The sequence below is a fragment of the Plectropomus leopardus genome, chromosome 7, assembly GCF_026936395.1.
Source record: "Plectropomus leopardus strain MGB_pleo_1.0 chromosome 7, ASM2693639v1, whole genome shotgun sequence".
NCBI lineage: Eukaryota > Metazoa > Chordata > Actinopteri > Perciformes > Serranidae > Plectropomus > Plectropomus leopardus.
This window is the reverse complement of record NC_142182.1, coordinates 18076549-18097890: the sequence shown is the minus strand read 5'-3', so window position 1 is coordinate 18097890 and position 21342 is coordinate 18076549. Positions and strand designations below refer to the sequence as shown.

Below are 21342 nucleotides of genomic sequence, written 5' to 3'. Positions count from 1 at the left end.
AGCTGGAGCAGGCCTCCAGGCGGCAACAGATGGTGAAAGATGGAGCGATCACGCTATACGGAAGGAAGTCAGGATTAAGAGAGAGAGGTTACGATGCTGGACAGAAAGAGGATAAAGAGAAAAGACGAACACAGGATGTGGAGGTTTAACAAGGTATTGAAGTAATGATAATGTTAATATAGGGTCAGGGGTCATCTCAGCTGGAGAGTTTGCAGAAATAAGTCTGTGGTCTGGAAGTAACACTCTGTTGCTATAGCAATCAACTGCCCTTGCAAGACAGGTAGATAGAGCCATTTGTCACACCATGATGTGTGAAGTTGTACACTTGACTGAATATGTGATTGTCACTGGCACGTACATGCACGTGCACGCTCTAGTGTAAATTAATTTGTTTATTTGCACGCACTGGTGCTCACCTTCATCCCCACATCTGTATTTGTGCACATTGTCTCCCTCCTTCCATCATGTGTTTCTGAGTTAATGACTGAAAAGCCACAACCCAGTTTTGCCTGGGCAAAGGCACCTGGCAGGCTGGCGGAGCGGCGCGATATTGTTTGAGGAGATATTGTTCCAACCTGAGCAGAGGGCTTGACGGGCTGTTTAGATAAACTCTCATCAGTAGCTGCTGGTTTTGCACGCCAACAAATTCTCTTCTGCTCTCTGATTCCCCGTCGGGACACCAGCTGTTCCCACATCTTACCCCCTTCTCCTTCCTTCACATTAGTTTTTTTTTAGGTACTATGTCAGCGCATCTGTGTACATGTATGCATGTGTGTGTGTGTGTGTGTGCGTGTGTGTGTGTGCATGTGTGCGCACACGTGTGTGTGTGTGTGAGGGTGATTTGAGGTCGTGTGTTCATTGTGGCTTTTAATATCTTTGTCCTGTTACATGTAGCGCCTTTTTAGCCTGCCCCTGCGTATCCACTCGCTGCTGTGTGTTGTGCTCAGTGTTTTCTCCTGCTCCTCATTTAAATGTTAAGCCGCCTCCTGGTGGGAGCCATTTGTCATTGGGAGGCATGAATACATTATCAAAGCCCCTGTCGTCTGGAACACGTTGGCACACGCACACATACACACATATGCAGTCTCCGGTGTCTGCTGCCACCAAACCTCCTATTAAAATCTCTTAAGTTATACACAAAGGAGCTGAGCTCTTTGTTTTGAACATGTGGCCATACAAAGGAGAGACCCCATTTAGAGTTAAGGGTGTGTGTGTGTGTCTGTCTGTATAACAGTGAGACAACCTCGAAACAGTCAAACAGAGCTTTGTTAATTACAGCAGTATTAAGTATTACACACACATACACACATCCAGACTGAGCAGTGTGATAAGTCTCAGCATTCATCACAGTCAGATCACATCCCCTCCGGTTTAAATCAAAAGCAGGAAGCAAAAGGAGAGACAGGATGTTGAATTCTAATGGGTCACAAAAAAAAAACCTCTTTGGTGCTCAGATGGATGTAAAATTAAATAGGACTGTGTGTGTGTGTGTGTGTGTGTGTGTGTGTGTGTGTGTGTGTGTGTGTGTGTGTGTGTGCAGCCTGTGTGTATCTGTCTATCTCTCTGTGACAGGTCCACATAATAGGTTCATCATCTCTTCTCTCAAAAAAGAGGGAAAAGACTGACAGTGGTAGCCAGCTGTCAGTAGCAGAGATACCCCTTATGTGTGTGTGTGTGCAGGCATACCTGTGTGCCTCTACACTTGTCCATCTTTGTGTGGGATGTCTGCCACCGTGCTGCCTCATTGCCATACTAAGTGCTGGGAACCAGTGTGCTGCTCATTGCTGTAATGGGCTGAGTAATTTCCCCGTTTTATGCCAGCCTAGTTACAATGGTTGCTTTGCTAAGTGTCTGTCATGTCAGAAGCACACAGTGAGGCAGCCTGGCAGGCTAAATGCAGGTAGATAGACTCATGTTGTGGCTTTAGCCAGCTGTGATCAGGCTGCCTCAAACTACAGCGGGGAGATAATAAAGCATGATTAGCCGGTGTGTCAGCCCAGTGCTCTGAAATCCTCAGGCCAAGAATAGAATAGTGGTCTTTTACATCTGTTAAGATAACTGTCAGTGTTTACAGATTACTTAGTCTTTAGTTCTCCAACTTCTTGGAGACGCTGTTAGCAGATAGAGACATACAGTAGTAAAAGCTTGAAATGAGCCATGACGGCCCTCTATAACTTCCCATAGAATCCATTATACTGGAGGCAAGAGAGCACAAGCTAAAGGGCCAACTCTGTTAATAGAATGGTAGTGGGAGGCTCGGTGTCATAGAGACAAAAAGCAAAACTTGGAAGAAAATGATCAAGCTCGGGAGACATGGTAGGGAGAATAGTGAAAGGTGGACATTTTTAAAAAATGCCGGGACAAAGACACCTTTTTTAGTGAGATCAAAGGCTTTGCTAGACAACATTTGACCAAACAGGATTATATGAATTCTGGATGTGTTTACTCACCTTTCTCTTGTCTTAAGGTCACTCTGTGTATATACTGTATATCATCTCTTGTCAGTCCCTTTATGGAGACAGCCACATAGTCAAGAAGGTTAACCTCCTTACTGACATGTGTTCTTGCCCAGCCAATCAATGGTGACCCTGTGTAGCAGTAGGCAGGAGTGATACCAGCGTGAGGGTGGGGAATCAAGGCGTCTTGACCCAGGATAATGGCAATGTAATGGGATATGCTCTGGAAAGCACAGAGGATCACAGCTCGACGCTGTCCTGCCTTCTGTTGCCTCCCGTCTTGCCACACTGCCTCATTAACCCCAAATACACACTGTGTCTTTTTCACTTTAGCGCTTTAGTACCACCTCCCCAACCTCTGTCTCCCTCTTCCTGTCCCTCTCTGACTGCCTCTGTCTTTCATGTTTCCACTGGTAGCGGAAACTCCCGGGGAAGTCGGCACCTTGTGAACAGGCTCGCGTAAACGTCTGTGATTAAAGAATACCTTTGTTGAGCTTTGCCAGGCAAGAAACGTCTCTCTCTGTTGTTGGCTGTTATCAGGGCCTGCCTCTCGTGTGTCCTTGGAATACTGATTCATCCGCAGATCAGAAGTTATCGCTAAGCCTGGCACGTTAAAACAAACACGCCTCTGCCCACTCAGGGAGAGAGCCTCTGTCTGAGTGCAGTGATACCAGGATATTTATTTTGTAAAATACTAAAACTGCTAGTTATGTCGAAAGTGAGTATATTCAATATGATTAAAATTTAAAAAACTGCCCCCCACCTCCTCGCTTTCAGGATTTTCCACGAGGGCTTCCTCTGTGGAGATATGAACAGCTTCGGCTGTAGTTTTAATGACAGGCATCTAAATGAAATGAGATGAGTGGGTAGTGGAGATGGAGGGGGAGAGATAATGAAAGCTGAAGTCAGATGATGGAATGAGGCAAACACGGCTGATGGAGATTTTCTTTCAGTTTATCTAGATGTATGTCATTAGACCAACATAGGAAATCTGTCAGAGGCTTAGTTCCTGATGAAGAGTTAAAGGCACCATCTGTGTATGTCAGTGTGTGTGTGTGTTTATCTATCTAGGCTTTATAGTGGCAGTGTGGTGTTCAGGGCTTGGAGCGTGTTTTAATTACACAGCCTCACAGTTTCCTAGTTGCTGTAAAGGCCACCTCAATTAACACCTTTCACATTGGAGCTGGCACAGAGCAGCTCTGCCCTGTGATATTTCCTTCCTCCTGTGCATTTGCATTCACCAAAGCACCCTGCATATCCCCACATGAATAGTACATAAGTATAGTAACTTGTGTAAAGTTTCCTTGATTTTGTAGTTCTTTGATACTTTGAGGTCTGGGTTGCCCCCGTGGTATAAAGATTATCCAAAGTTTTATCCAAAATTTTGTTTTGTAGACAGATAATTCAGAAACTTTTATGTGAAATATTAAAGGCCAAGCACAGGTGTTTTGAATTACTTTGGCTGATCAGACCTCTGCTTGGGTTGAAGCTAGTTAAAGCTCTGCTGAATTTACTTAAGAGCCTGACTCAGAGGCATGCTTGTTCAATTAAACCAAGTTTACTTGTTCAAAGTAAACCTGGGAGATGTTCCGGAGATGTATCCACACAGGCAGACAAAGCAAGATCCAAAGGCCCCATTTACCCTTGGTATTATCATGTGATCTGTATCTGTTATCTCGATAATGAAAGCCAATCCACAGGCCTTTGCATTTACACCTAGTATTAATAAGCTTACCCGTTATCTGATTCTGCCCACAGTATAATCAGAGCCCAGTATGCAAATTAGTAAGTTATTCGCACAGCTGTGGACTTCAACAAACACCCCAGATGCCATAGAAAGCAATGGTATGATATAGGTCTGTCAGTTGTTTGGTTCGCCACTTTCAACAGTGGTCTATTGGAAGGGATTAAGATCCAAGTTATCAGCCCATTAAATAGTCATTATCAGTTGTCATTTGGAGTATAAATATGAGGTAGTATGGCCCCACTTTACCTTCTGGGCAGTGGCCTCTGGTGACAGTAGTAAGTATGATGGGAATGAAACAGGAAGTCGGGTGATGTAGTATGAAGAGCAACAAAGTTCACACAGGGAGGAGGCTGGGGTGGATGAACGGGTAAAACAAAATCAGAACTATCACCTATACCCCTGTTCATGCCCTGTTTAAAAGCAAGAGTCAAAGTTGATGTAACAAACTTAACTTATGTAATGTTACATAAGACACATACCGATTCTAAACCAAACCATGATCTTTTTCTATACCTAACCGAGTAATTTTGACACCTAAGCCTCCCAAAAGTGAAACTGAAACCTAACCAAAGCATGACAGTTTTACAATGTTGTATTTGCTGAGTCTAAAGCATTATAATGATAGTGATAACAACTGATAATGCCCATTTGATAACATTCAAAATGGGTAGATCCAAGCACTAGACAAAAGTATGCAATTGAGGGAAATATGATATATCCAGCATCACTTTTGATAGTAGGGAAGGTACAATAAGTCTCAGTCACATTACAACGGCTTCAATAGTCCCACTAAACCATCAAAGTAAGACAGTGGGCGAGTATGCATTAATACAGAAAAGCAGCTACATAGAATTCACAACTAAATGGTTTTCACACTTGCGCTTTTTTCCAGTGTGACATTTTCAAAGGTCTGCTGTAAAAAAAAATAAATAAATAAAAAAGAAAGAAAGAAAGGGGGGAGACTGGTGCCTGTTGCATGTGTAAAAAATTTTGGTTTATTGATGTCTGTTTGATACAATGAATAAAATTTTTAAAAGGAGGCCGTTATAATTTCAGTTTTGCCAAGTAGGCGATTAAAGTTGGCTTAAATGCTGTGAATAGTGGCAGTTTAACAAACTTACTAATTAAAGTTGTTTCACATGAATGTGTGGACACTTTTTTAATATATTTTGCTCGACACCTTATCACAGGAAAAATCCTGGGAGCAGACCAAAACAAGCAATCTGTCATAGAAGGCAATTTTGGTGTTTAATTAGTCCAAAAAGAGCTTGCAGTATAAGCCTACTTCAAGCGGTATCCATACTCTCCTTCTCCAGTCATTTGGTATAATAGCCAGGAACTGATAACCCAAACTCTATTCTGAAAGTAATTTGCCAGACTAGCAGCGATGCACCTGTCCCCATCACCGTCCTTCTCCCCGAAGTCATCTCTCTTAATGACTTGTGCCTATTGTAATTGGCTTTGGCTGGTTTCATTTACAGTTCTGATCAGCCAATCAGATTAGCAGGGTGTCATGTGATAGTGTTTGCTGAAGCCCTTAGGAAACCTATGAGTGATGGGACAGAATGAAGTGGGTTATCTGAAGGGAGTTTTAACAAGGTCTGGGACTTAAATAGCAGCAAGATGGAAGGAGAGGAAAATACAAAACCAGATAGGATACCGTATCTTTCAGCATCACAGCGAGTGAACAGAATAGTAGAAGCAGCTGCTCTTTCCATGGAATGAACTGACTAGAGGAAGGTGGCACTCGTGACTCTTGTTAGGTTTTAAATACTGACATAACCATTTAAATACATTCACAATCCATTACATATCAGGATTTTTTTTATCCTTAGGCACTTCGTAACTTTTTACTGCAATCTAGAGTTGGTTATCCATATGAAAGAGGAAACAAAATCTTAGAAAGTTTTACCAATCTCTGAACAAGATTCACTCACTCTTATGTCATGTCAGCCCCAAGGGCTTTGTAATGTTTTTTTTGTAAAAGTTGTTTTATTTCACTTCAAATTAATGTTGTCCTAAAAGCATATCATAAAAGAAGTGGATGTAGCCACAGTGACATCACTCTTTGGTTTGTGGACTACCATTTAAAGCCAGAGTTTGGAATTTTGGCCATCACCGTATTAGCTTTTTAGAGACAGAAGTTTGGACATTTGGACAGATCTGACTGAAAGCCCAGGGACACTGCCATGGTAGTGACTTGTCAATCAAAAGGTAGCTACATCCTTCAGCATATCCTGCTTTATCATCTACTTTACTCTGTATAAATGAACATCATGCTGTATTGATGAAGACTTGAAACTAGCGCTTAAGACCATAAGGTTTAAGGCACTTACACATTGGCCTCTCTTTTCAGACCCGGAGATTACTGTTTGGCTAAAATTCACCAAATACAATTTTTCAAATAATTTGCTTTCCCATCCTTATTTGGCTTTCAAGGAGAAAATTACAAAGAAATACAATTCTTAAGAGCAAATCTGTCAAATCAAAGCTTTTTGAACTTTCAGCTATAGGAAATAGCATCTGTAGAACTTAAAGCATTGAAATTGTTTTTTAAAGATAGTATTTTTTTAACCCTTCAAAGTAGTAAAAGCAAAATCTCCGCCAGGTGGTCAAACGGCCACACAGTGATTATGGGTGTGGTACAAAATTATCACAGTAAATGTGTCCCAGAGACACAGTACATGCTTCATCTATTTTTGACAGAGCCATGGTGTGTTGCACAGAGCAGATACATTTTTCCTGCTATCAGACCCTGTATGTGAAATAAAGATACTACTGTATATAGTAAAGAAGATGAATGCATTTCCTAATAACTTCAAAACACACACACAAACCTACACACACACGCACACACACACACGACCAAATGATTAATAAAAACCAAAATTTTATTCAAACATGTGACTTCTGTCTGATATAAAATACATATAACTCCATATGACATAAGTGGTTAATGTTTTGTTCTGTTTCCTGGGCTCTTGTGTTTGATTTTTACTTTATCTAGTTTTGTGTGTGCTTCGATTCCTCTTTCAGTCGTTTAATGCTAATCTACACTAGCTGAAACACATTTCTCCAACTGAACAAAACACAATACATTTCTATTTGATGTATATAGCAAAGGGAAAAGTATCCCAGTCTGATACCTTAACATAATGTGTACCAATTCTGGATGTGTTTGAATGGAGACGTGAAACAGTTTTAATAAGAATCGACTCATGGAAACTGTTACAAGTAAATGAAGAGAAATGGAATGGCTTATCATGGTGCTGCTACTGTATGTGCAGGTTGTGATGAACAGTAAGGCATTTCCAGTTTCGTCAGAAGACACTTTAAAGTGATGGGAAATAGATTTAACTAGATTTCACTTCATTTTGCTGGCATGGCAGACAGTCATATAATCATATAATTTTCAAAATCACTAACCTTCAAAGCTCCTTTCTTCCTGCTCTCCTCCTTTTCTCATTTTATATTTTACATTCATTTATCTTTTCTCCTCTAATACCTTGCTGTGGTCCACCTGTGAATTAGTCTTCCTGACTGTTTAGCTGCAGCATGATGTATTGTGACATTTTCCAATGAGCCATTCCTCATTTGCGAGCTCCTGGCTTCCCTGAGTCCCTGCATGTTGTTATTTCATTTCCTTCATCGTCGACTTTTGTGTGGCTGAAAAATAATAATCATAGTAATAAAAATGCTGAATATTTTTAGCCAAGGACATCATCCACTGGCTGTTTGTACCTAAGCTGTCCTGATATTTAATGGTTTTTCAAATGAAAAAAAGAAATGTAGCCAGATAAGAATAGTTTTGTTTCAGCTTTGTCCTTGGTGACAAACTCTACAAGTTGGCCTTTTTTTAAATCCTGTGAATTCACTGGTGACCAGAGCACTCGGCATACTTATTTCACAGTTAGAAAAATTGATCAAATGTATGACTTTGCCAAAAATGAAAATGAAACTGGCTGTACTTTTTTTTCCTCTTTAAATTTGTTGTGCTCCCTACCTTCACCTCCTCTAGTAAAACTTTTCTGCTACAACACATTTTCCCCCAAGAGGAAAGACCAAGTGCAAACAGATCATGGATTTTATACTCAGCATACCATGCAGGGGCCAGAAATTGGTACATTTTGAAACCACTGCTGGTCACAACCCTGCCTTTCCTTCCTCTTTTACAACAGTGGGGAAAAAAAGTCAGAAAAAAAGGAAAAAATACAGCCATTACAACAGAAAGTGACAGTCAGACATATAGAGAGTATTAGCCTAAAGCCAAAGTGTTAGAAGCAAAAAGCATTTGAGGGGTAGAGAGATATAAAGAGAAATCAGAGAAGAGAAAGAAAGAAAGCTGAGTTTGTAGCCTGTAGCTGTGGATTAGCCCTGACGGCTCCAGGAGTCAATCAGTCTGCGTGCTCCTCTCATCTCTGGGCAGACGGGAGAATAACAGGGCTGTCTAACTGCCAGCCACGGGAAGGTGGAGGTGTAGAGACTTGTAGTGGACGATGGAGATGGAGCAGCAGGGCAAAGCCTAAAGGAAGGAGGTTGGAGGTGATGAAGTTAGCCCTTGCAGAAATTCCTTGATGCCTGTCTCTGCTGCATACATCCCAAAAACAGTGTTCTGCAGTACTTTGACACTGAAACCTTTTATTTTTCTCTCAAAAACTCTGTAATATTGGTCTTAAATGACTAAATTATCTCTCTGTTAAACACATCATGAATGTACCAATTTATTGGGAATGATATCCACTTTCTCCATGATTATGCTGAATAGATGACCTAACTCTGCATGGGATCATTTCATATCTGTAATGTTTTTATTAAATCCACATTTGTTTGTGTTTGCCATTGGACCATGATGCAGTACCAGTTCATTTTTTTGTGTTCCTCAACAGATTACAGATTTAGAACAATATCAAATTTAAATGGTTTTGAAGTTTTAAATGTTGCAGTGTTTGTCATTAGACTTGAAACATAAAGCTTTATGAGTGAGATATTCTTGACTTTCAAGTTTATCATAAAGTGAGCAGAGACAAAGTCATTTTCCAGCTGTGTCCAACACGTCTCTTCATCACCATCAAACCTCCTTTAGTTATATTAGAATTATTGTATCATATTACTTTAAAGGTGTCATTGCTGACATTCGGATTAAAAAAAAACAACATCACATTACAATGTGCGAGTTTGTATTTTGTGTTTAGTCTTTGATCTTGAAACTTTCCATAATTGCAAGCTAATCTCATGGAAGCTTAAAGGAGATATATACAATATTCAGGGCATTAATACAGTAGTTAATAACTATTGTTTTAAGTTGTTGTGGAGTAATGACATCCTGGACGGATAATAAAGGGTGGATAATAAAGTCACACCGCCTCTATGTGTGCTGATGTAGCTGGTGCATATATGCAGTAGCTGCTGCGGCTCCGTACTCATCTGGCAGTTATCACCAATATTGGGACTGTGGCTTCTTAGCAAAGTGCCCACCCTCCAGTTCCTTACCAGGTTAACAATGTTTCCTGAAAGCGCTGTTGCTGTTGTTAGCACTGTTTTCGCTGTTTACCACAAGCTGTCTACTTAGCCACAGCCATTTTGAGAGCTGTGTGCAGACAACCTCTGAAAGTTGTAGAAAGCGTACAAGCTTACAGATGGCGCAGTGCAGAGGTGAGGCTTGTGGTATACTGTAGGAGCAGCAGAAACACTTCTAGATAGTGTTTTACAGAAATTGTTTGCAAATGAGTAGTCTGGCAGCAGCAGCATACTAGACCAAAATTATTTTAAATTGGCTGCCGTTTTGCAAAGGATGCACTGGATATATATGATGCATGAAGTAGAGTTTGTCATATGCGAGTGTTGCACAGCTACTGGAGTTGTCTGCCTGAACTGGCTCGCGGGCTTCACTCCTTTTAATATTGAAGAGGGACTTGATGGAGACAATTAAAGCTAATCTCACCCGTTAATTAGTGTAATTCCTGCTCTGAAACCAATTTATCAGAATCAACCCCACTTTTGGAAAGTTAATTTTAGCTTTGGACTGTTACATTTTTCAGTGAAAATAATACATCATTAGTTATCTCGTTTGTACAAAAAAAGCCACTCTTCACTTGAATACAGAAGTTACTTAGCTTATGCAAGTTTCTAAACTTTCTGACTTCATCCCTGCAGTCTTATTAAACCCTACAAAAAGGAGGGCTAACAAGCACAGGGATTTCTAAATCTACATTTGTGTTATTTTAACCTGTTGTTAAGATGCAAGACATGAAAGCTTCAAAGGTGATTGGATTTTTTCAAATTTGACAAAAATTCCTTGCAAGCATATCAAGATCAACCACTGTTGAGAGGAGATGGACTGTAATAAAGACAGGGAGGGGAGGCTTATGGAGAAAAAGATGTCTTTCCTAATATGCACAAACACTATCCTACAAATGGGTAGCTGATGCAGCTTTCAGCATGGCTCGAGGGATGTCTGTCTGTTGGTCAATAACTATTGCATGGATTTCTATTAAGTTTTGTACAGAGATTCATGGTCCCAAGATGATGAAGCCCTCTGACTATGATTATCCCCTGATGTCTCCTCTAGTGCCAACATGATGTTGATTTTGGGATTGTGGTGAGCGTTCTACAATTTTAATTTTGCAATGAAATTTGGTACAGACATTAAGTCCCCCTTTGGTGATCCCTTAACTGCCTATCTAGCGCCATCATCAGGTCAAAATTTTAAGGTGTCCAAATTTTTGTTTTATGACCAATTACAAGAAAAAAAAGAAGAAAAAATGTATGGAGCTAAATAACAGTAACGGTTATAGCTGCTTAAAATACTGACATTATAGCATTAAAGGACCACTTCACTCCCAAAATGACCATTTGTATATGAGTTACTCACCCAATGTATTACATTCATTTTTTAAGACAACTTTTTTTTGGATGCCTCCAAGGTGAACAAAGAATACAAAAACAGAGAACATTCTTGATGAAGTCGTTGGGGGACCACTTTTAACAAAGGCAAAACTATATCACAACATCTGGTTATAAAGACTCAGACAACTCATGCAATATAATCCAAGTCTCATTTACCCAGTCCTATGCTCAGCACTTCCCCACCACATGCACATTTGCAAAAGCCTTTCTATTTAAAACATTTCCATAAGGAGTTCTGCGTGTGTTTTGGAGGTACTGTGGGCATGGACCTTGGATCAGTACTAAACTGCCATATTCACTAGTTATTTGCTGTGGCTGTGTTATTACTCTCTACCCACAAATGTGGTCATTAAGACAATTTGCATTTGGGACGTAGCAATTGCCAAAACAACAAAATAATTGAGTCAGTCACTCTGAGCGCGGTTGTTATCTGAGTTAGAGAAGGAAAGTTGAGTCTTAAATAACACACAAACACATTTCCTTAGAGGCACAGAGCAAAAACCTTTCTCCTTGTTTTAATCTTGTTGTACACTGGTTTGGCCAAACTGGACCCTGCATTCTCTGGGCACCAATATTATTTGTGCAAGAAATTAAAACCTCGTTTAATTAGACAAGAGCTCTATGCTACCAGCACGATTGCTCAAAGTCACAATGAATTAGTTTTTGATACTTTACAAATCTAACAAGACAGCTTTTTTATCACTCTAAAAACGATTATGTTCTTTTGGCATCACAGCAAATCCTCCCATGTCCCTTCTTTCTTTAATATTGCCTGCTTTACTTTTTATGTACTTTTTAGTGCCTTACACAAAGAGATGGCTTGACACGTTATAGCGGCAAAGATCCATAAATTGCCCGTCCCCCTTTAGAAACTTGCAGGGCGTTTAATCAGAACGTTTGTGACAAAGCGGTGTGAAGCAGAGGCCAGCAGACAAGCTCCATTGATGCTGTGGCAGGCTGATGATGACATAGGCATGATGCAATGGAGATAAGGAGGAGCAGGAGGAGAGAGGAGCAGAGAAACGAGTGATTAGGTATGGGGAGTATTCATTTAGGAAGACAAACAGCTTCATTTAAAGCTAGCCAAGCACAGAGACCAGCCTCTCCCACTACAAATGGGTTGAAATTTGCATCTTTTTACTGACGGGGGATCTGTGCTTCATCCTTACTCTCTTGGTCTCGAGTGATAATGAATTATCTAAGGTCTCGCCTGAAGAGCTACTTTCTTTGATTCGCTTCTCAACACATTTTCTGTCCGCTCTTGCTAAAGTAATTCCTCACTGCTCTTGATCTCCAGCTGATATTGTCACAGCTATACTTATCTACAGAATGTAAGGGTTGTTTGTTGTTTTGTTTCATTCCTTGACTGCATACAGAAAAGCAACCCATGGCAGTCATTTCACGTTTATTATACAGTAGAAATGCCTAACTCACTACCATTACATTTGATTTCTCCCTATCACAATCTGCTGATGGCTTTACAGCTGAGAATGAAATTAAAGTTTTGAGCTGAGCAAACAAACAGATCATGATGATTATCTGATAAACACACGTTTCTCTGCAGGCTGTTATGAAGCAGAAAATGTTTTAGCTTCTACCATCCATCATTCATTTCTTTTGTGTCTGCTGTTCTAAATGAAAATATTGTGCTGCAACTCAAAAAAAAATATGGTAGAAGTATATTAACTCAGTCATTGCTACTATTTTTACTCTGGCATAGTGACTATTTCAGCTTTGTTATTGACCCAGGAGAGTAGTGTTTTGTGTGCGTATGTGTACGTAGGGGTTGGTGGGTGGATAAGCGTCTCTACAGTTTTATAAGAAATTGGATTCCTGCCATTATCCTTGAAATCAGCACCTACTCATGCCCTTAGGGTTTCCACTACACTTGACATACAGTACAATCATGCATTTACACAAATAGTAAATATTTAGCACTTAGGTACTTGCCTCTGTCGCCCTGCCAGAGGGATTCAGCAGCCTGGGCAGCACTTTATGTTGCTTCTGTTAAAGAGGTTACGTGTAAATGAAAAAAGCCTCAGCATGGAAGTAAGATATTTTCCATCTGAATTATGTTTAGGTGCATTTGACATTTCTGTTGTGTAGCCTGGAGTGTTATCTAAAGAGAGCAGTAACCTATGGACGCCTTTTGCAATGTATGTTTACACCCATATTATTTGTATATGGCATCTAAATGAAAGACACAATAATAAACTTGTGCTAGTGCTTGCTTGGGTCTCAAGTCAGAGCAAAGAAACAAACTCCCAGAAGTGTTTCGGTTTGCTATTCTCTGAGATATTGTTAGTTCCCAAATGTTGTACAGCAGGATTCATTCTGGTATCCAGTTGACCCTTCCCTAAACCCTCTCTCAAAATGCTTTGGGCTTCTCCACAAGTGGTGTGTGTGGGGCTGTAGTAGAGATCCACCATATAGAAAGAGTTTTGTCTTTTTTTTAAGCCTTTCCAAAACAAAACATAAAGATGCAGAGGTGTAAGAAATAGACAGTATGTCTACAGTATCTGCTCTAATGTAAGATATATTCATTAGCATGCCAAGCTAACTAGCTTACTACTTACAAAAGTAATCAAGTGTTGCTTCCACGGCCAAAAAGCATCATTTGGGTTACATTTATCTGGAGTGCAAATTTGCATTTCCTAGGAAATAAAGGAATAAACCACTCTACTCTTTCTGTAGCCCTGTTCCCGCTACACAGAAAAAAACAACAGCTAACACCCACCAACATCTGGATTTTTAATGCAACAGGAAGGTATATAATCAGCATTTATATCTGTGTTAAATAACTGGAGTCGCCAATCGGCATTGACGTAAATACAACATCTGAGTGAACATGCTAATTTTAGCCCCCTAACCAGTGAGATGCAAGGACATACTGACATAGATTACCATCTGTCTCCACCCAAGCAGCACTCAAACATTAACCCAAATTATTCTGAAGCAGGTTTAAAATAAAACCTGAATAAAGAAGTGTAAAAACCACACACACACATACACACACACATGCTTGTCTGCTAAAAGCCGTGTACTCAGCTCTGGCCTACTGGCAATGGGAAAGGAGTCTAAAACGTAATTTTAGTGGGTTTACTTGTCTTTTAAAAAACTTTTCACATGATAAATTGAGTAGAAAAGGGGCATGTGATTAAATAGCACTTGTTTACTTTGTTGATTGGATTGGTTAGGCTTTAGGAAGAGAAGTGAGATAACAGTGAGCAAAGCTAATCAGAGGCAGAGTAAATGTTTCTGTTAGACAGTAAGGCAGTAAGATAGAGTAAGGTGGGACATTCCTTTGCGATCCTTGGAAATGCAAATTTTCATTTGGTGTAACAGGTTAAATTGTTTTTAAAAAGCTTTGTTCATGACTCACCCTGTGGAAGCCGGTTCTGAGAAGTCCCTGAGCAAGTTTATTCCTAAGTAACCCTCCACCAACATTACCCTGAAATATTGTTAATGTTTGTCAGACAGATTGCTTTGTTCTCATTGTAATAGCCTTTTCTCATATAATGTTAAAAGAGAAAACATACTGTTTTATTTAAGTGTAAGCTAAGCAGGCAAGCAAAGGTACATTGCAGCAATAAATCTAATCTCACATTCGCCCTCATTGAACTTATAATACTGTGAAATAGCTCTACACTGCAATGCAAGAAATGCTTTATTTCCATGTCTTCTTACATGGATCATCATCCTATAATGCTGTTGCTAACTTTTTGATGGGGACATGCAGCTTTAACTATTTTTTCTTAGCCTGATATCATATATATTGCCATGAATCACCTCTTTAAAAGGCTAATTTTACAATGCTCTCACTTTAATTTTCAACCAATGCGTAGAGTTAGCCTTGTTATCGTGTCCATATTGTGTGTTCATACGCTACAGGACATGATATAAGAAAATTAATCAATCAATGCCATGGCTTTGCATTTGACATTGTAGAGAGTGATAAGCAAAGTCGAAGAAGAGCGAGTATGCTCGAGCTGCAGGCAGGAACCAGTTTGCATATCCATACATCTGTGCTAAATGAGGGAAATCATGTTTAGTTATAGCTAAGCCATTTTAAAGCAAAGAGGGATTTTTTCATGAGAAAAAACCTTTTGCATATATAGTTTTGATGAACAGAGGTGAGTTTTAGGGTGTTAATCAATGTCAGGAGAGGAACTTAAATTTTAACATAATTAGTGAGCTATAGCTGGTAAAATCGTTGTCATTTCAGCCAGCAAAAATGACAGCCACCAGCTAGAAATTTATTTGTATGTTTCTTTTTGAGGTCAAGGACCTTTTTTATTTTTTATTTGTATTTATTTATTTATTTATTTATTTTAAAGCTTACATGAAAAATCTGCCACTGCTGTGTTTGTAAATTACATACTTTTAGTTATGGATCGAAAAACTACATTATATTAGTATCTGTTTAAACTGTTAAAGTGATGTTTTCTAAATGACGAGCCTTGAACTGAACCTGAGAAAATTTACCTCATATTTTAACTTTAGACATCCCAGACATTTTGCCGCATTAGTTTGTTTTTTATGTTTTTCCTAAAAAGTTAGCTTTCACTTAATCAGCATTTCACAGCAGGAACATTTCCTGCTCAGCGTGTAGAGCTTTCTCTGACAGCAGTGTAAAAACTCAGACTTGGTTTTATTCCAGCCTCACTTGACATTTATTGCACATATATCTTGACTTGTTTTTCCCCCACTCTGCCCTAATTTGTCTGCCTTTTTTTTTACCTTTAAAAGGTGGAGGAGACCCATTTTCGAATTACAGATCTTGTCTTTAGGTGTTAATTGCTGACTGACCTCTGGAGCTGTCGTGAATGCCGTGTGGATTTTTTTAATAACCTCTAATCGCAGTGAAACAGAGAGCAGTAATAGAGAAGAGCCAAGATGCTTTTTAACCCGGCATCCTTCAATAAGGTATAATCTCATACAAATACAGAACCCGGCCGTGTGCCAAGTCAAAATGTTCCCTTGCAAAACATGAGCCACTGTGATTCATGCTCTTCTGGCATTAAAATGACACATTTTTGTTTTGTTTGGGTTAAAATAGGTCAGCGGAATAGAAAAGACCAAGATGGATCTCATTAGGTTAATTTGCATTTTTTTAAAAGTACCAGGTCTTGCTTTGCTCTTGGATTTCAGCTGAAAACATTTCGACATAGCTGAGTGAAAAACATTACTTTGGAGTAATCATGCATACAGCATGTTTTACTGTAGATTGCAGATTGCGTTTTTGTTCTCCTCACATCTGCCCAGATTGTTACTGTCCACATTCCTCATACAATAATGACCATCCAGGGCTACAATAGTGCACAAAACTCTGCCTCTGTATCAATCAACAATTTTTTCTATCCACTATCCTAATACGTATGTGTATTTTTTGTGTGTTTGCAGGCAGCCCTCCAGCCACAGGTACTGGCTCATTAATCATTCACTTGGAAGACTATAATGACAACGCCCCTTATGTGGTACCATCAGTAGCACGAGTTTGTGAAGACGCCCATGATATGAATGTGGCCATAGTTGGGGGACGGGACAAGGACCTTCCACCTAATGCTGCACCCTTTAAGATTGAACTGGCAAAACAGTCTGGCCTAGATAAAACATGGATGGTTACCACAATCAACTGTGAGTATTTTATTTTGAAAAGAGATTTGTATGCTTTTGACTTGTACTGAACGGTTTTATATGGGAGCCCCAGTGTGATGAAATGAAAAGATCCTGTGAGTCATTATAATAGAATCTTTCTCAAAATAATGAGTTAGTATCTCAAAAATAATGAGAAACTCTCAATTTGTAGAGAAACTTTCTCAATATAATGATTACTTAACACATAATAACTTTTGATCTCAAAATGTGGAATCTCAAAGTGATAAATTACTTATCCCACAATAATTTGCACCTCAAAATAATTAGAAACAGTGAAAATAATGACTTAGTTACATTTGTCATTATTTTGATATACTTAGTCATAGTGTTTATAGAGTAACTCAAATTTTTGTGAGATACTAACTTATTATTTAGATATACTAAATCATTATTTTAAAAAAAAGTTTCTCATTACTTGAAGACAATTTGTCATTTATGTGTGTGTGTGTGTGTGTGTGTGTGTGTGTGTGTGTGTGTGTGTGTGTGTGTGTGTGTGCGTGCGTATACACACATAATTTTAAAGGTTTCTTTTTATTTTGTCATTATTTTCAGATTTTTAGATACTAAGTCATTATTTCAAGAAAGTGTCCCATGCTATGAGTTACTAAGTCATAATTTCCAGAATCTTTTCTCCTGTCTTCTCTCCTCCTTCTCTCTTCTCTACTTATTTTGAGAAAGTTTCTCATTGTTTTGAAATACTATGTTGTTGTTTCAAGAAATTGCCTCACAATCTTTTTTTCATCAAAGTAGTGAAAATTGGCTTCCATAGTTCTTGACATAATAATGGATTTTAATAACTAGGAATTTTTCACCTATTGAAAAACAATAATCAGAAATACTTTCATTCATTTCTTCACCAACAACCTTATTAGACCACAACACAAAACCTTCGGCTTGAGCGTGTGTGAGTCACTTTTTCTTTCCTTTAATTACACACTATTTTTCTTTTTGCCAAGAGCTTTGAGCCCATTCTCACAAGGTTGCTTAAGTGCACTCTGGGGAATGTTGGGATAAAAATAAATGAAGGAGAAGAAGGTAAGAGAAAGGATGAGAGAAAAAAAGTATCAACAGGAACTTTCATAGCAAGAATATTCCAGGGTCAATTCACCCAAAGGAAATTTCATATCTCGTCACATGTTAATATGAATCCATACTGAACACAGAGCGCAGAAATCTTAACTAGTACAGATCACATGATAACAATGAAGAGTAAAATGATACACGGATTGAAAAAGGAGGATGAGAGACAGACAACCAAGACATTGATTCAGGGTTGCATGACCGGCAACGCTGTCTGTGTGTGTTTGAGTGACAGAGCAGAGCTAAAACCTGCCCAGAGGTATTAGCTGTGACTGACAGCGGGAGAGGGAGGTACAGACACTCCTCAATCACCACCGCTGGAAGAGACTGATAGGGCCAGCAGTGAAATGGACTGGCACTGTGCTTGTCTCAGCTGTGTGTGCACATTTGTATGTGTGGATTTGTGTGCAACCACAGGTAGGAGAGCTGGTGTTATATCTCCACAGTATAAATCAAGCCTTTGCATGCTTGACATGTGACAAGTATTTTTAATAATCCTTCCTACAACTGTTATTGAATTGGCTTGTGAACACTATATTTTTAACAACATGTTATTCATTTTTATGTTCACACAAAATCTTCAAGCAATTTTTTTACATGTAAACTTTTTCAGATGTCTTTTAAAATTATTAAGTTGGCCAGTTTCAACATACAGATCATTAAAAGATTAAAGGAATAGAGTTAAATGAGAATATCAACACCACTTAGCATAAAGACTGAGAAACTGGGTAGAACAGCCAGCCTGGCTCTGTCCTAAGGAAACGAAATCTCTAAAACTCCCTAATTAACTCTCCATAGCTAGTTTGTTAATTACACTGAACACTGAGGATGTCCTGGAGGCTTTTGTGCCGAGTGTGTAGTAAGAGCCAGTGTTTGGTTTGTCTCTTCTGGACTACTGTAGAAATAACATGGTGGACCTGCTCCATATGTAGATATAAACAGCTCATTCTGAGGTAGTGAAAAAAACAACAACTCCTTTTCTCAGGTAGTTATCAATTAATGAAAACACAGTTATTAGTATCATGTATCATATCTGCCAACAGATGCCACTAAATCCTACACGCTGCACAAAGATTGGATTGGTTTGTCTGCACACAGCAGGGGTTGCTTAGCTGGCAGCCAGCAGCTAAGGGGGCTAACATCGCAAACAGTACTAACAATTATGGCAAAAAGGCTGACAGAGCTAACAGTGTAAACATAGTGGGAAACCAGAGGTTGGGTGCTCGCTTCCACCACACCATAAATGTAGTTGTTATATTAGCACACATAGCTCACACACTCGCGGGAACTTACATGCACTAACGTACATTCGCAGCCAGACGAGCTCCCACAGGAAGAACAGAGAAGCTGGGATTGCAACACACACTTAGGGGGTGTGACTTACGTCTCTGCTCAGGATGCAATTACTTCATCTCATCATCTATATACTTAAATCTTCACATTGCTAGGTGTTGTTCGCTGCTTAGCTCCTCTAACTCTATTTATGGTTATTTGTGACACATCTGTTTGTCGTATCCCTGTAAGAGTGCACGCAGCTGAAGTGTGACCTGATAAATGCTTTAATCAAGATCACAATAACATGACAACTTAAGTACAATATGTGTGTTTGAATTGAACTACTTGCAGAGGAATCTGAGGGAAACCTCATGGCGCTGACATTCAGCTGTTTGATTTGTCACCCACTGTCAAGCTTTTGTAGAGGCTTTGGGAAATTCTACATGTCACACTCCAACCTGGCCTATCAAAACATACTGATGCACTAGAAAGGTTGGGCTGATTTATACAAAGAAAGACCTCTGCATTTATGCAATGCTTACTGCTGCCTTGTGACATTCTTTTGAGCACACAGTTGGACAAAGTACATTTTGTTGTTTAATACAACACTAAAAGTCACCTTACCTGGAGTTAACAGCCATGGCAGACAAGTAAAATGTGCAGCTTTGCATATTGTGGCACATTTCAGCATGAAGTAAACTGGCTCTGGCATTTTCTCTTGTGTCTCTTAAGGAATTTCAAACTGTGATGCAACAAAATGTAACAGTCTTACGCAACTTAAATGGTGCCAATTTTTGTCGCTTCAGTTGTCAGGAATGGCTCGGCAGACAGTTACTGAAGGCATGTAAGTTTTGTGTGACAATGCACATATTTAGTTCTGCTTTGCAGAAGGGGCAGCTGTTAATGTAAAATAGTTGGACAATACACGCAGGATAGGGGATTATTTGTACATCCACTTCATTAAACCTCTCTCTTCCTTCCTCTGTGTGTCCCCCACAGCCACGCACTCCCAAATCAGGCTTTTGCACAGTCTGAAGAAAGCCAACTACCAGCTCCCATTGCTCATCACTGACTCAGGGGTGCCCCCCTTGTCCAACAACACAGAGGTCAAAGTTCAAGTGTGTGTCTGTAAGAAGAACAAGATGCACTGCAGTTCTGCCCACTCCCACCGTGCCAGCCTTCTTGTGCTGCTCGTGACACTCCTGCTCGCCCTACTCTGTAAGTACCACCAAAACACAATATATGAAAATTTAAGATGACTTTTAAGTTGCTGGTATCCTCTTTTAAAGGTGGATTAATACTGAATATGGTGTGTGTATAGTTTGTTCAGAAATCAATACAGACAAGTTTTTTAAATTTTTAGAATAAGTTATTCAAAAGGAAGGCAATTTATTTTACGCAGTGAACGGAATACAAGTAACTTTGTATTTAATAGGAAACTGTATCCCATTACAGTTTAAATTGACAGTACTCTGAATTTAGTTACTGTCTTTTAATAGAATGTTTTCTATTAAAATGTTTTAACTGGCCTCGGGAGTATTGCTATGCTGTGTTAAGCAGCACTTTGCAGCTCGATGCAAGGGGATGCAGGGCGCCGTCTTCAGCTTTAGTTGGACACATTGTTTCTAGTCAATCCTCTCAATGACTTTTAAAGCGCCAAAATGGACAAAGAACAGCTAATTCTTTAAGTTGAAATGACGAGATATCTGGAGATGGTCAGGGAGCTGAAAGTTTCTGGTAAATGACCATCGCTCAGAACATCCTTTCTACTGTTGGCTGTTTTGTATGCAGTGTCAGTAAATATCACAATATAAATTGTGTGTTTTCTGTTTAAAAAGTGCAATAGTGAAAATAGAGTCACCCATCTTTTCAGTCATCCAGCAGTCTGGTCTGGTTTGATTTTATGAGGTAACATGAACAGAGAGAGCCACTGACTTGCTGTTAGGACACAGTGTAAAATTCATATGAGGCATGCATTTCCTATAAACATTTTTTAAACTGTGTGCAGTGCACCTGACAATGGCAGAGGAGTTGCACAGCCAGGACACTGTACAGCACGCTTTGTGTTTTTAGCATGAAAATATAAGACTCAGACAAATAAGTTCAGCAAGACGATTTTTTAAGTATTTCAGAAGCAATCTAAAGTATTTAGAGTGATCAAAATATGTAAAAATTAACATACTCCTGTTTTGTGCACATGTACTGATACACTGCTTGCAT

The 21342-nt window shown here is 39.3% G+C and overlaps 1 protein-coding gene across 1 annotated transcript in view; it reads left to right on the top strand.

The window, feature by feature from the left end:
- Positions 1-21342, top strand: part of cdh13 (cadherin 13, H-cadherin (heart)) — a 368162-nt gene that overhangs the window by 333368 nt on the left and 13452 nt on the right. Inside the window, exons 13-14 of the mRNA XM_088080115.1 lie at positions 16513-16746; positions 20122-20340. Coding sequence (XP_087936241.1) covers positions 16513-16746; positions 20122-20340 — 453 coding nt within the window. The remainder of the gene's footprint in view (positions 1-16512; positions 16747-20121; positions 20341-21342) is intronic.